We start from the raw sequence: 14,780 nt of genomic DNA, 5'->3' as shown, positions 1-14,780 counted from the left end.
AATTTGAGTCATGGCGCCAAAGTAAAATTTCTGGGTTTGTCATTTTTCACAGCTACATTAACAATTCTTTCTGTGCGATACGATTTAAGTTCAAGATCCAAACATCTGACTTGAGTCAATTCCAAAATTCTAGGAGATGCTCATGGCTTACCGAATTTCATTTGATTTCTTAAGAGGCTCAAATAGTTCTTCTCTGGCAAAGTTAAAAATCTATATGTTTGATTCAAAAATGCGACCAAATTAATTGAACGAATATTTTGTTTTTCTTTTATTGAGGAATTTAAATACATCACAAAAAAGGTTACAAGTCTTTTCCCCGCGATTACTTAATCCATTGTATAGAATTCATTTCCATTCAGCGATCACGCTGTTTCCATCTTGGATCGAATAATAGTCTAATGTTTTGTTCAAACTATCCATGTCAACGACGATATTATTTTCATTGTCAACGTATTTCAAAACCGCTGCCTTTTGATTTGATTTTTGATCGCCCAATAATTTTGCAACCAATTGTTGAAGTGTCAAGACCGTTATATTACGTGAGATTCGTTTAATAGTTGCCTGGTGTGTGTTCCCGTTGATTAGTTTGAGTGTGACAAAATTCGACACTTTTGGTGCAATTGATACAATATCATCCGGCTGGCCATATTCTGCAAGAGATGGAAAAATATTGTATCAACATTTAAAAAAATCACTCATTTCATTCGAATATACATACTTTCGATAAGTTTTGGATAAACTCGGCATCGCTTCAATAGATTTGCGCGTAGTTCATTGTTTTCCTTACTTCGGACCTGGAGTGAATCAGAAAAGGAAAACGGAATTAATGGAAATGAATAAACATGTAATGGGAATAGTAATTTTTAATTGATTTTAGCTTGATACGGACCCATTCAACACTGTACCGTTTCCATATGTCATATTCAGCACCACGTCGTTCGCCTGCGTTTATCAATTTCTTATTCAATATTGTCAATTTACCGATTTGGCCAATTGCGCACGTGAATGTTTCCTCATAGCCAATGTTATCGCTTATGGTAATCGATAGATTCGAAAGAGATGGAAGTTTATCTAATTCGTTAAATATCATTGCTTGATTAATTAAATGATTATCGTTCAAATTCAACTCTTCAAGGTTTGGGAAAATTTCCAAATATTCATCCCATGCGCAATCGGGCAATTGAATCGTTTCAATGTGTGTGGCAATGCAATAGAGCGTTTGCAGTGTTTTAATGTTGCCCAATTTAACCACTTCATTAAAGTAATTCAATGGATTGCCCTTTAAATCGAGAAATTTCAAATTGCGAAAAATTTGCGTGGTATCCGGCTGTTGAAGGAAACTTATAGAATTCTCTGCAATTGACAATTGCTCAATATCTGGCCATAGACGTGCAATGTGCATGACATTCGACCATTGTCGTAAGTTACATCGACGCAAATTTATGTTCTTCAAGTGGCGGAAGTACTTTTCAAGCTCGATTATTTCCTCCTCGGTTGGTAGCCGCAATCGGTTTCGCCTTCATCGTCAATGGAAAATCGCATGCAAATAACAAATTGAAAAAGCAATAATAATAAGTGCAAAGTTCAATGTATAATAGCAATTGTATTTCATTGGTCTTGCGTTTTGATTACACAGTGACGTGTGTGTGTGTGTGTGTGCATCATGTTTTATTTTCTACTCACGTCAAATCCAAGTGCTCCAATTTTGGCAATTGCTTCACAATATCGGCTAGAACATTCCATGTTGGTATGAGAGATGCACTCAAATCAAGCACAAGCAAATTGGCAAATGGCAATAAATCACCAGCACTATTTATATTGGAATTTGGAAGCGAAACTGTTGTCAATTCCTTGCGATGACTGAAATCCATAAAGCAAAACAGACATAATTAATATATAATCACATGGAATTGAATTTATCGGAAAGATTCACACGAGAATTCTTCTTTTACATACCTTTCTTTGTCTTGTACCCTATTGTCGCTAACAAACTCAAAAAGTGATGCTTTAAGTTGACGTTGAGTGGCTTTCAATAGTTCATTATCCAAAATCGCTTCAAACATATATCGACATTCGATGGCCGTACGCACATTCTCAAATTCAGCAATTTTTCCAGGTCGTATCATTGACCCAGATGTTGGATAACTGGTGTATTTAATATGATACATAAATCAAGAGAGAGAAAAAAAGATTCAAATATAAAATAACAATGACATGGCGTGTCTTCCAGCGTGAGGACTATTTGTTATTCACAGTTAGTGTTATGCAGTCTATGACGACTATCATGGAATAAATAACAATTTATTTACATAATGCATATATGCAGCAAACTGTTTTGTCAGTGCTTTATGTAAGTAACAAGCATCCAAAAATGTAATTTTAAAATTACAATTCGAACTGTATATATGCAGTACATATGTGAAAAGCGAGAGTGTGAGTGAGAACGAGAGAACGATAAAGAGGTCACAGGAGAATGGAATATGAAGATTTACCTAGTTTCGAAGTACTTAACACCATCAACAGTTCCATTGTGCTTGCCACGTTCTGGATTATCCCATTCAACGCCAATATATAAGCCTGCGTGACCGTCGACCTACATTCGTGGCCATTTGTGTATCGTCCAAATAATATCACAGACACACAGCCATGTAAATATGTACCGAAAAATGATGAAAAAGAAAAACGGATACCAAACGATATAATCATTATCAACAATAACAACAACTACAGAAAATATAACATCAAAATTAGATCAAGCATTTTACCACTGCAGAATCGAGAGACGAAATAAATAAGAGTGGAAAAAATAGTTTGTTTTTAGGTCATCACAAGAAATGTTCATTCAATTAGATGGAAAAATGGAGAAAGAGAGAGAGAGGGTGTGTGTGTAAAAGAGCGAAAGAATATTTTGGCGAAAACACAGGAATATGATATAATCATGATGCATGATTTTAATCCAAACTGATGATCAGTAGTTTTTGGAACTGTAACAAATATTTGCGCCAAAATCACTGAATAGCATTTAATGATGCATACTGTATTGTTTGAATGACGCATTGAATAAACGTAAAACATGACGTATTTTTCTCAAATATTTTCCATCTTCTTTGATTATGTGAAATGACTCGGAGAAAAGTGTTGACTCACAATTCCGAGCATGACCCAGAAACGATTCTGTCAATTTATTATCTATGCCAAAACTTGTATACACATTAACGCAGTCTGTGTGTATCGACTGTTTTCACTTTCTTCAAAAGAAAGTTTCATTGTCTGGCTGAATTTTTTTTCACCTTTTTTATTATTTATTTATTCAAATTTTCAGACAATGGCCAGTCAACGAACAGAAAAACATAACGATATTTACATAAAAACTGAAATTGTTTTTTTTTTTTTCGTGCTCACCTTCCCGATGTATTTTATAGTGGCCAAATCATTATCGCCGACCCGAATCCGGGCTCCAACTTCTAAATCGCTAACGTCGACTCGATTATTCATGAGGTTGCAGCAATGCGAACAACGACCAACCATACTTAAAGGATTCCAATTTGTGTGGGTGTATTGTTGATATTCGGAGAAAGTTTCCGTGCACCTGTGCACTTTTTGCTTTTTTGCTAAATGCTTGTTTATTCAATTTGTTCGTACAATCGATGTTCCTCAAATAAATTATTTGACAAATTTCTTTTTCGCTCACTTTTCCTTGGTTCGAATTTCAATTTAAGGCATTTGATGAAATATCGGTGCAATTTGAATGTTTGATTGAAATCCAATAGACTTTACGTGCAGTTTCGAAAAAAATGTGTTGGAAAATTCGAAAGGTTTATTTTTCTTACATTTCAAAACAAAGAAAAAGAACTCTGGAAATAGTAGAGACTGGTTTCGAGAGAATTCTGCGACGAGACGGGCACTTAACGAAAAATACAAAAAAAAGTGTTGAATAAACAAAGTGCCAGACGTTCACTATTTGTTGGTTGTGCGTAAACGGTTTGAAAATCGATGGATCTGTTTATTCGCCAAATCACATAACGTTGTTATTGTCGACGTACGAATCGGTTGATCTATTTCGTCGTGTGTGCCTTTATTTTCACCGTTTTGCTTGTGATCCTAACGACAGGTAGACGAAAAATGTGCTTGCAGTTCACATGTGGTACTCGAAATATTGTTGTCGCGTACTTCAAATTCTGATGCTCGTCGAATACTAAAATTGTGGTCTCGTTCGTTGAATACCTCAATTGAATGCATTACACAAGTGCACTTGGATGGTTCCAGGAATCACTTTCTGCACTGCAACCGATTATATTTATATGTATAGGATATAGAAAATAAAACAAGACAAAATGTCACACACACGCAAAACACACCACTTTGTTTGGTAGAGCGATGACTGATTCTGACTCCGCTGTTTTTTTTCTATTTCAACTTCTTCTTCTTATTATTATTTTCGGTGCGATTCTATGCAAGCGCGTAACTTGTCACATTTGAATTTAGCAAATAATAAAAAAAATGTGTCATCGCTTGTCTCGACATAAACCAATACAAACATAAACATAACATAAATACATTTCGTTGTGGTTTCCATTCGTACCAATTTGTACATGGATACTGTCGCGTACCACCATCTCTTATGCTCGTCTATCCTTTTACTCAATCATTCTTGCTCGCTCACTCTCTCTCTGTATATATAATTCGTTCATATGGAAACTGGAATAACCAACGAAAATATATACATTCAACACACATACACTCACATCGAATTAAATTCATGAACGTTCTCATTTGTGTGGAATTCGGTGGAATTGAACGTTTTAAAAAAGATACACACACGAGCTATGATCTTCAAAGCACGTCATTCTATATACGTTGTTTGTAATTTTTAAAATTTTAAAGTCCAAATCAAATTTTCTACGCATAATTTTAATTGAACAAAATAAAAATCGATTCCGCATAAAATCATCAATTTGGTGTTTTATGATTTAATTAAAAAAAAAATTCAATGATAACATTGACATTTCAACATCATTGACAGTGACAGTTTTACTTTGTGAAAAAAAGAAGAAATAAATGTTCGAAGACAAACTATTTGCTGCAAACAAATAGATTTTTTTTCCGTACATTTTGAGTCTTAAATCTGACTAAGAGACATAAAAATGAGTTCCGGTTTTGTCACAGAATCCGAGGTTGCTGAAGCACGCAAAAAGCGTCAAGAAGAATGGGAGAAAGTGCGACAACCAGATGAACCCATGGGTTAGTACATAGTTACTGATTCTTTTTTTTTTCTTCAATAAAATTTGGATTTAAATTGTAGAAAGACCCGAAGAGCCCTATGATGGTCGTTCACTTTACGAACGTCTCAAAGAGCAACGTGACAAAAAGGACCTTGAATTTGAGGAAACACACAAACTTAGTAAGTGTTTACACAAAAATTCTGATTCGTTTGTTAGGTGGTTTGATTATGGTGTTTCTTTTCAGAAAACTTGATTCGTGGATTAGACGACGATGAGATTAATTTCTTAGATATAGTCGATAAAGCGAAAATGGAAGCAGAAAAACGTCAACAAATCCAAGAGAAAAATGAATTATCGGAATTTCGACAGCGTGTCGCTTCGCTTCAAGAGCAAACAATTGACAAGGTATAATATTGTCTTAAATTAGTAAACTACGTCCTTGATTTTCAAATTGATCATTGAGTTTATTTTATTACAACAGAAAATAAGTATAGAATCGGCCATTTCAAAGCCAAAAACACCGAAACCACCGGCAAGACAGTCCCAAAAATCAATTTTAGCTGGCGCAGTAAGAAAACGTGCGGCTACAGATGACATTGACGGCAAACAACCATCAAAAGATGAAGTTGTACCGGCAAAAGTGAACAAAACAAATGATAACACCACGTCATCGGTTGAAACAAATGGCAATCAAAATACTGGCCAAAGCGAAAATTCGACTAGCACAAGCAATACGATTGATTTGAGCGTTCATAATAAAGGTGCATTGAAATGTGTTGGCATACTGCCCGGCATTGGGAGATATAATGATTCGAGCGACTCTGAAAAAAGCACAGACACCGATGATGATTACGATTTCAGCGATTTCGATTGGATCGGCCGCAAAGTGAAGAAGAACCATGATGATAGCTGCGACGAATAGTATCATTAAGGTGGCATTTTAATGCATTCAAAAAATATCTGAGTTGTTAAATTACACAATATCTTATAAGCACATTTAAATAAATAAGCGGATCGAGAAATCGACAGTGTGAAAAATGCATTTCAATCCATCATATTATTTAGCCACTCTACGGTATTCTTTTCTTAAAAAAAAAAAACATTTTACTTCACAACTATCAAACTGCCATCTGCAGTACAAAATTAAGGCATACACAAACTGAACGATATAATAATATCGAAACTATCATAATTATTCAGATTTAAATTGGTTCACAAATTTGTTGAATTCTTTTAAATCAAACAAAAAAAAATGTCAATCGAAAATAAAACATAAATTTTGTACAAAATCAAAATGTTGATTCAAATTCAATATCATATTTCGTTGAAAGTATAAACAAAAAAAGATCCAAAACAATGGATCCAGTAACGACATCTGCAGTGAAAACTGCTTGTTGTATTTGGCGCCTTTGGTAAAAAATAATCAGCTGTCAAACGTTAAATGCCGCTCTGAGTATTTTTTTCGCTTGCTTTCAAATCTAGCAAGAACACATACAACGCATAGAAGTTGAAGTGAACGTGAATACGCTAGGCAATTTGAACGATACATCAGTGAAAAATTGTTTCATGATACAATAATTTAGTGACTATTTTACGAATCTTATCATTAAAATTTTACCATCAAATTTTCCACAGCGATATATAAATTTGTCGTGTTTAAATTGGTGTTAATTTCAACTGAATCGATAAATGTGAACGCAACATTTTTATCGATTAAATTGTGGCTCGACATTAATAGTTTGATTTTAAAAATCGCCATTTTGACTCATTTGGTGTTTGTAGTTATTGCAAGAAATTTTTTATTTCCATCAAATCAACGAATAATTCACACATTTTATTCATAAAATTTATTAAATTTGAATTTAGTGCATATGAATTGTGAAGTTTATGTGATTTTTAATAAAATTATTTGCACAGACATTTCCATGGAGCTGCTCGTATATGGCATAGACATGAACACCATTCGATGTGAATGTTAAGTGAAAAACTGTTGAGCATCACAACATCCGACGATATAAAAAAAAATGTCTTGATAGCAAAATATCGGAAATAAATAAAATCAGATAATAGATGGTCATCATTTCTACGAGAAAATAAACAGTGTCGAATTGTTCAATTGTGATGTATACATATACGAATAGGTCACAAAACTCATGCCTTTGAACAGATCACTCAAATTATTTATCATCGAACACTAACAGACTTATGACATAAGTTTTAAGACGAAAACCGGTTGAAGAAAGTGTTTATATTTTCATTAATTTACGGCGTTTTCTTTTGATTTTTCGCAAGACAAAGAGAGAACAGAGAAAAAAAATAATTTACTAAAAATAAATCGCTGACAGCAAGAACAGAATTATAAAAAACAGAGAGACACAGAGTGAAGTTTAAGTGTGTGATTTTGTATTCATTTTATTTTCATTTGGCATCATCACTTGTTACCGAACAATCCAACTAAAATGGCTCAATCACAAAATAATGCCGTCAACGTTCTTATCCATGACGCCAATGGTAAGGGTGCAACAGTTTTTCTTTGCTTCTTTTTAATTTACTTCGGTCGTAACGATTTGATTGAAACACAAAAAAATGGTCATTCACTTCGAATCGTAGGGTTAGAATAACACAACTAATTATTATGGAAATTAAATCAATCAAGTGACTTCGATAATTTGGCCGGCTGTTGAACCTCGTTTTTCATTCAATTGTTTGGTTCTTTTTTTTTTGTACAAATTCCTGGTCGTCTTTAATTAAAGTCGACAAAATTCAACTGTCATTAAAATGCTTTTCTGATTTTCCACTCGTTTTCGTTTTCTTCTTGCGAAGCATTTGACATACCACATCGTACACATGAACTTGAATAATGTACACACTTTTGCTATTTCATCGTCATTCACAATTTTATTCCAGCAATTGTTCGTTTACATTAAAATACAATTAGAAAAAACGTTGTTTACTTTTGTGAATTGACATTCCGATATCTATTAGAATTTCGAACTCAATGAGTCCCTATGGAAAAATGACACATTTTCAGTTGTCAGTGAAACGTCGACAAATTTCTACTTCGTTTTTAGTAATTCAGAGTTGCAACACAGTTAGTTGCTGAAGAGTTTTCAATAAATGGATTATCTTTTGATGGTTTTCATCGTCAGCATTGCAAAATTGGTTTGTTGATCTGTTCAAATCGATTTCTAGTTTCTCTCAATCATACTTTGTGTTTTAAAAAAAACGCCACCACACTCATTTTCATTCTCGAAATCAGTTGCAGAGCACGCATATTGTCAATGCTGTTGAAATTGATGCGACCACCACTGACGCCAACAACAACAAAACCGATTCAGCAAATCGAACGCAATATTTTATATTTGTTTTGAATTCATTGTCAACGTACAAAAATGATGAATTCTATAATGCGTCAGTTGATTGTTTTTTCGAGCAATTGAATGCGACCAAAGTGCTGTTGATCAAAGAACCACTTGAAGCATTAAACGAATGTAAAAATGCATCGTGTTATAGTGATGTGGGAATCGAAATGGAGCTTACTGTTGAAGAAATTGCCGAACAAATGCAACGTTGTTTGGATCAAGCCCATGCCACTGGCTCATTGTATACCGAACTGATGAAAGCCATCGAATACTGTAATAAACGATCCAAAATGCAACTGGACCAACTGATTGACAAACTAAAATCGGATAATAGTGCGGTCATTCAAAATATTCTGCATCGAATCATAGCCATCGAACAGAAACTTGAAAATCAACATCGGGCTATTGTTAAAAAACGTGATAAAAATATCATCGATTTCATCAAAGAGTTACTTGTTTAGTTAGCTAAAAATTCAAATGGCAACACAACATTTATGTGTGAAAAATGAAACTCCACAAATCCACATTTTCAATGCTTGTTAAAAAAAACAACTAATGATTAATAATAACGCATAAAATTACACGATATTCTGTTCTTCATTTTGACTTCGTATTAAATAGGAAAGTTTGAGCGCACTTAAATCGAAGATATTCGTCCTTCTTTAATAAACATCTGTTCTTTTAATGGAAGATGATCATTGCATGTGTCAGTTTGTGGATAGCAATAATAACAATAGCAGTAACAATATAATTCAATTCTATTTCGAAAATTCTGTTTTGAAGCGTCTCTCGTACGCATATCTGCTTGTAGATTAACAACGTCTGGGTAGCGTATATTCGTATGCGCGTGAAAACGAAAGTGAATGGTTTTATTTAGGCATGTTATTTGTATTGTTCAACACTTTTCAAAGTGGTTCTTATCCATATTCGCCTTTCATGCATTTACACAGCTTGGTCGGAATTCTTTATCGTCAAATTCGTAATATTATTATAATTTCGATGCAAAATCCATTCATAAACATTCGAATCAAATTTGAGGCAACCAAAAATTGGTATCATTAAAACTGCGACGCGTCAAGAGAAAGTACGAAATTATATTGTTATTTGGGCCATTGCATATTACAAGTGTGGGAAAAAAAGACTAGGGAGACCAAATATTAGGAGGGTTCTATGTTGCTATTGTGTTTTTCTTTTCACTTTCGATTGACATGTGTTAATTCGCTTCGGCAGATTTGGTGCGATGGAAAATTTGATGCCGAAGAAATTGATCCAGAAAATCAAAATTCTTCAGGGCAAGTCTCTCTTAGATTCGCGTTCGACAAAGTCGAAAATAAAAATCAACCATTTTATCCATATCTGCCGATCACATCGGGATTATTTTTTGCTCTTTCTTCGAAAAAAAAAACTACGAACACGCACACACATACATCTGTAAATAAAAGGCTCATCAAGATCACTTATGGTAGAGAAGTTCTGAATTGGACATTGCGTAGCATTGCGTGCAGATGGTGTTCAGTGTTATGGTTTACATTGTCGAGGCTTTTTTTTAAATTATACTTGCTTTTTTTAGCTTTTCTCCACACTCTTCCATGTCGTCTCTCACTCTTTCTATCTCTGTGCCGTTTAGAACCTTTCTCTTTTCTTCCTCCATTGTATCCGAGTGTTTTGGATGGGTAAATCGGTGTGTGATGTACACACACACGCGCACAGGGGAACAATACGTGTGCATTTTATTTTTTATATCGTTGGTTTGTGTGCTGTGGTATGGTGCGTTGAGCATTTACAATTGAAATTTGTTGAATTTCTTGTTGTTGCTATAATGGTTCAGGTAGCGTGTATACTATGTTTTTTTTACTACGGTGGTGTGTGCAGATGTTTCTTAGGAAGCGATCTTTTGCTCGTTCTTCGTATTCCCTCTTCTGTATTTCATTGATCATCGCTGTACGCACATTTCACACTGCATATTATGGCCAGTTTCGATTTTATATTGATGTACTGCTTATACTAAATTAGTCAACGTATGGTTTTTGTTAGTCAACACGACAACAACAATTTAATTGAATTATCAAGTTGTCTGTCGTTCATCACAAGTGAAAAGGATTTCTTTGCGGCCAATTTGTCAAAATCAATCAAATCGTGATTACAGATCGATTTTTTTTTTCACTGACCAAAATCGGTATCTTTCAATTGTTATGATGAATTGCATTTTTAATTTGGATATTATATGACATGACACCCATTTTTGTTTCATAGGACAACAACAAATCATCAAAATCCTGCCGAATAGTTCAGGTCAACAATTGAAGGCGATTTCTAAGCATGGTTTACGTACGACTGACACAACAAAAGTAGTTGCCCAGGTTTGTTTTAAACACATGCTTTAACGGTTGCAATTAAACAAGACCAATTTAAATCAATTAGAAGTCATATTGAATCTTTGGGCTAATTAACAAAATTAGACTTAATTTATTTGATGATTTTCATTTATGAAGTCGAGTACAAGGTACATAACATTCTATAATAATTGCAGCGATCAGTGGGTATGTCTTCAACATCACAATCATCCGGTGCAAATCGTATGGTTACATCCACACCAACACGAATAGACATTAAAGTAACGCCTCAACAAATGGTAAGCACTAAAAAGATCGAAAACATAAAAGATCGTTGATTAAAAAAAATTGTGTCCGTTTTTTGTTTTTTTTATAAAGGCGGCTCTAAAGTTGGGCTCACAAGGTAATAACGCACGTATCGTACAAATTGGAAATAATTCGGGATCACACAAAAATAATTCGAAAACAAATATTTTGAATAATTCACATGGCATCAAAAAAGAAACGTAAGTATACATTGTTATGAAATGTATAATAAAAGAAGTAAATTCAATAGACGAATCATCGTTTTATTTATGTATTTATTTACAGTCAATCAGTACAAAGTTTTATGCGTCGTCGAAGGAATGCCGATCGCAGTGGCAAAGGTTTACGTCATTTTTCAATGAAAGTTTGTAAAAAGGTGGAAGAAAAAGGTACCACCACTTACAATGAAGTTGCCGATGAATTAGTTGAAGAGGTAATATATATTTTGTTTGTGTTTTATATCATTTTGACCGCAAAATTGTTATTTTTTTTTTATTTTATTCAGGAGGCAAATGGTCAACCATTGGACTCGTCAAACTATGATCAAAAAAATATTCGACGTCGTGTATATGATGCTTTAAACGTTCTTATGGCAATGAATATCATTTCAAAAGACAAAAAAGAAATTCGTTGGATTGGATTGCCCACAAATTCGGCACAGGTATTATTTTAATTTATTACATTTAAGAGCGAGGGAGAGAGAGAGGGGGAAGTTTTGAATTCACTTGACTTTACAATTGTGTTCGTCATTTCAACAGCAATGTAGTGCCTTAGAAGCCGAAATGGAAATGCGAAGAGAGCGCATTGAAAGTAAACAACAACAGTTACGTGAGCTCATCTTGCAACAGGTTTCGTTCAAAAGCTTAGTTACACGCAACAAAGAAGCTGAAGAGCGCGGTCTAGTGCCATCAAATAAATCAGCGATTCAATTGCCTTTCATTACCGTTAGCACACACAAAAAAACACAAATCAATTGCAGCGTATCCGAAGACAAGTGAGTGACGAAGACACATTTCTTACATGGATTTATTGTCTATCTATTTTTTCGTTGCATCGTGGAATTTTTTAATAAAATCTTCTTTTCTTCTTCTCAAATTAGATCTGAGTATTTCTTTTCGTTTGACGATAAATTCGAGATTCATGACGATATCGAAGTTTTAAAACGAATGGGTCTACTATTGGGTAAATATGAATCTTTATCATTTCTTTGCTCAATTTTTCCATTCTCACTCACCGTGAATTTGAAACCATATCAAAATTTTGGTGAAAACATTTTTAACACCATCACATTTTTATATCACGTGTTTATAGGTTTGGACAAAGGCCAATGCACCTTTGAGGATATTCAACGTGCAAAGACAATGGTGCCGAAATCATTTCAACGATATATTGAACGTATGTAACACAAGAAAAAAGAATCATTTTGAAAGTTTGTGCAATAGAAAAAAAATGCTGACTTAAATTTTTCGTTTCCCTTTTTCTCGTTCAAGTGTATGGCAAGGGCAAAGACGATTCAAATGAATGGGAAAATACGTTCAATTCAATGGAAGACGCAATCAAATCCGAACCATACGACACAATGTACGATGATGATGAAAACTATTCGGAAAATAGTAATTTGGATTAAAAAAGAGATCATTGTTTTGTTTGTTCGAATCACACGTCCGGAAGATTTTGTTTTAATTTTAGCAAATGCGATTATATCCTAATAACATGTGAACGAAAAACGAAAGCGAGAATAAGAAAAAGAATTGAAATCAGACATTTAAGGAATAAACAAGCAAAAAACAAAATGCAGTCGAATTGCATTCAGTGTGTCATGTTTATAGTGAGTAAGAAGTGAAGAGCGGAAAAACAAAACGAAAGCAACATTGATTCTAGTGTGAAATAGAGAAAAAAACACTTCAATAAACCAAGAGAGAATAAAAAAAATTAGCTTGTAAGCATTGCATTATGTTTTAAGTGAATTAAAAGTAATAAGCGAGTAATGTGTTTTCTTTTCTTCTTCGTCTTTGATGCGAGATAGAGACTAAAACAAGCAACACAAAACCATTAGAACAATCAAATCGATTTATATATATAGAGAGAGAAACTGAATCCATAAAATGAAAATGGATTTTCCTTTGTTTTTAAGTGTGCAGACAAATGACGATAAGACAATCGAAATCAAATCGAACTTTCTGCAAATACTTTGTTTGTGTTACAATCTTCTTTTTTTTAACAAATATTATTTCTAATCAAACGAACACATGCACACGTTCGATACGATGTTAACAACAAAAGCAGCAGCAACATTGAAGAAAGCCATTTAGATCGTTTTCCAACTAAGAGATGTGTCCACACAAACCATACACACACTGTATGCTAATTAAGTCATTTTACTTCCTAAATTAGTAATAAAAATGGTTGAGCGAAATCTATCGGTTTCTAAATCCAAATGCAAAAGAGAAAGAGAGAGTGAGAAAATACAAATGTCAATGAAAATATCATCAAACCCTCCGTTTGGCCGTTACGGCGACAAATGACGAAGGAGAAAAACAAGAAATCGCGACGATAAAAACGCACAATTTTCTAATGGCTGTCAACATAGATCAAAGAAACTGTTTCTCTTTTTATTTGTCTTCTGTTTAAATGAATGAAACAATTGAACAACATTTTTTCGAGCAGGGAATATTATTAATTTTCCATATATTGTTTTCGTTATGGCAAAACACAAATCAATGTGTTTCAATGTATTGATGACTGACGAGGAAAGTTCTAAAGCTCAGGCTGAACATGTTTTACAGAAAAATGAAAAAAAGCACTTTGAACGATTGTCCAAATGAGAAATATAAAATAAAGTGCCTGTTTCATAGCGCAAAAAATCACTTTCCACGTCATAATACATAGCCCGGGTATGTGAGAATGATTCCCTATTTATAAGATGGCGATGGGCGCAGACGAATACAAACAAAACAAAAATGTACGTACTGAAGACAGTCGATATAGCACCTTTCGTTTGAATTCATTTACACCTAACTAGGTAAACAAAAAGAATGGAGATATTTTCATGAAGTCATTGCTCTTTCATTACATTTATGCCTATTTGATGTTTCGCTTTTTTCCAAATCCTTGAAATATAAAAAAAATGAAAATAAAAGAAAAATTCTTGTATAAAAATTTCGAGTATTTTTTTTATGTGTTTGTTCTTTTGAAATTTGTTGACGAGCCGACAGATTTAATCTTGAAAATTAGACGGTGTTCAAGGTTCTCAAGGTTTTATTAATATTATTTGTTTGTTTGTTTTTTCTTCTTTTAAATCTGTTGATATACATTTTCGTTTGTTGACATCGTTGACATTTTTTTTTTGCATTATTGTAAAGAAGATTTAAATAAATAAGATGAAATATGTAAAAATGTTGCAAATAACAATTGATTTTTTTCATATTAATTTCTTTTTCTTGTCAAACATATAATTATATCAGATTTTATCTGAATAAGGATTTAAATAAGAAGGAAATTTCATGGTCACTCAAGTAAATCAATAGGTCAGATTAGATATAAGTATGAAGTCATTC

The 14,780-nt window shown here is 33.5% G+C and overlaps 4 protein-coding genes across 4 annotated transcripts; 3 read left to right on the top strand and 1 right to left on the bottom strand.

Annotated features, from left to right (window-relative positions):
* Positions 1-240: 240 nt before the first annotated feature.
* On the bottom strand, positions 241-4,495 carry LOC116352362 (tubulin-specific chaperone E). The gene is made up of 7 exons (XM_031784901.1): positions 3,403-4,495; positions 2,493-2,593; positions 1,957-2,145; positions 1,684-1,860; positions 890-1,517; positions 719-794; positions 241-650 (listed from the first exon to the last, which is right to left on the bottom strand). The coding sequence occupies exons 1-7, from the start codon at positions 3,526-3,528 to the stop codon at positions 346-348; spliced, it is 1,602 nt and encodes a 533-aa protein (XP_031640761.1). The 5' UTR covers positions 3,529-4,495; the 3' UTR covers positions 241-345.
* A 410-nt stretch (positions 4,496-4,905) lies between these two features.
* LOC116352364 (PSME3-interacting protein) lies at positions 4,906-6,264 on the top strand. The gene is made up of 4 exons (XM_031784902.1): positions 4,906-5,241; positions 5,303-5,401; positions 5,467-5,627; positions 5,704-6,264. Exons 1-4 carry the CDS (start codon positions 5,145-5,147, stop codon positions 6,142-6,144), a joined length of 798 nt encoding a protein of 265 aa, XP_031640762.1. The 5' UTR covers positions 4,906-5,144; the 3' UTR covers positions 6,145-6,264.
* A 435-nt stretch (positions 6,265-6,699) lies between these two features.
* Positions 6,700-13,208, top strand: LOC116352446 (transcription factor Dp). Its single transcript, XM_031785046.1, has 10 exons — positions 6,700-7,733; positions 10,838-10,944; positions 11,115-11,216; positions 11,296-11,423; positions 11,509-11,656; positions 11,729-11,884; positions 11,982-12,217; positions 12,323-12,405; positions 12,535-12,618; positions 12,714-13,208. The coding sequence occupies exons 1-10, from the start codon at positions 7,682-7,684 to the stop codon at positions 12,848-12,850; spliced, it is 1,233 nt and encodes a 410-aa protein (XP_031640906.1). The 5' UTR covers positions 6,700-7,681; the 3' UTR covers positions 12,851-13,208.
* Positions 8,262-9,170, top strand: LOC116352447. Its single transcript, XM_031785047.1, has 2 exons — positions 8,262-8,384; positions 8,482-9,170. The coding sequence occupies exons 1-2, from the start codon at positions 8,340-8,342 to the stop codon at positions 9,043-9,045; spliced, it is 609 nt and encodes a 202-aa protein (XP_031640907.1). The 5' UTR covers positions 8,262-8,339; the 3' UTR covers positions 9,046-9,170.
* Positions 13,209-14,780: the final 1,572 nt, after the last annotated feature.

Source organism: Contarinia nasturtii, unplaced genomic scaffold (genome assembly GCF_009176525.2).
Source record: "Contarinia nasturtii isolate CC-2019 unplaced genomic scaffold, AAFC_CNas_1.1 Cnas_scaffold_187, whole genome shotgun sequence".
NCBI classification, from domain to species: Eukaryota; Metazoa; Arthropoda; class Insecta; order Diptera; family Cecidomyiidae; genus Contarinia; species Contarinia nasturtii.
This window is presented reverse-complemented; position numbering and strand designations above follow the sequence as displayed.

Coding starts and splice junctions, on each gene's coding strand:
- LOC116352364 (XM_031784902.1), top strand. CDS start 5,145: ATGAGTTCCGGTTTTGTCACAGAATCCGAGGTTGCTGAAGCACGCAAA. Junction 5,402..5,466: donor TGAGGAAACACACAAACTTA/GTAAGTGTTTAC, acceptor GTTTCTTTTCAG/AAAACTTGATTCGTGGATTA. Junction 5,628..5,703: donor AAGAGCAAACAATTGACAAG/GTATAATATTGT, acceptor TTATTACAACAG/AAAATAAGTATAGAATCGGC.
- LOC116352447 (XM_031785047.1), top strand. CDS start 8,340: ATGGATTATCTTTTGATGGTTTTCATCGTCAGCATTGCAAAATTG. Junction 8,385..8,481: donor TCGTCAGCATTGCAAAATTG/GTTTGTTGATCT, acceptor TCTCGAAATCAG/TTGCAGAGCACGCATATTGT.
- LOC116352446 (XM_031785046.1), top strand. CDS start 7,682: ATGGCTCAATCACAAAATAATGCCGTCAACGTTCTTATCCATGACGCC. Junction 12,406..12,534: donor ACGAATGGGTCTACTATTGG/GTAAATATGAAT, acceptor ACGTGTTTATAG/GTTTGGACAAAGGCCAATGC. Junction 12,619..12,713: donor ATTTCAACGATATATTGAAC/GTATGTAACACA, acceptor TTCTCGTTCAAG/TGTATGGCAAGGGCAAAGAC.
- LOC116352362 (XM_031784901.1), bottom strand. CDS start 3,528: ATGGTTGGTCGTTGTTCGCATTGCTGCAACCTCATGAATAATCGAGTC. Junction 2,146..2,492: donor GTTAAGTACTTCGAAACTAG/GTAAATCTTCAT, acceptor TAAATACACCAG/TTATCCAACATCTGGGTCAA. Junction 1,518..1,683: donor TTGGAGCACTTGGATTTGAC/GTGAGTAGAAAA, acceptor TTGACGATGAAG/GCGAAACCGATTGCGGCTAC.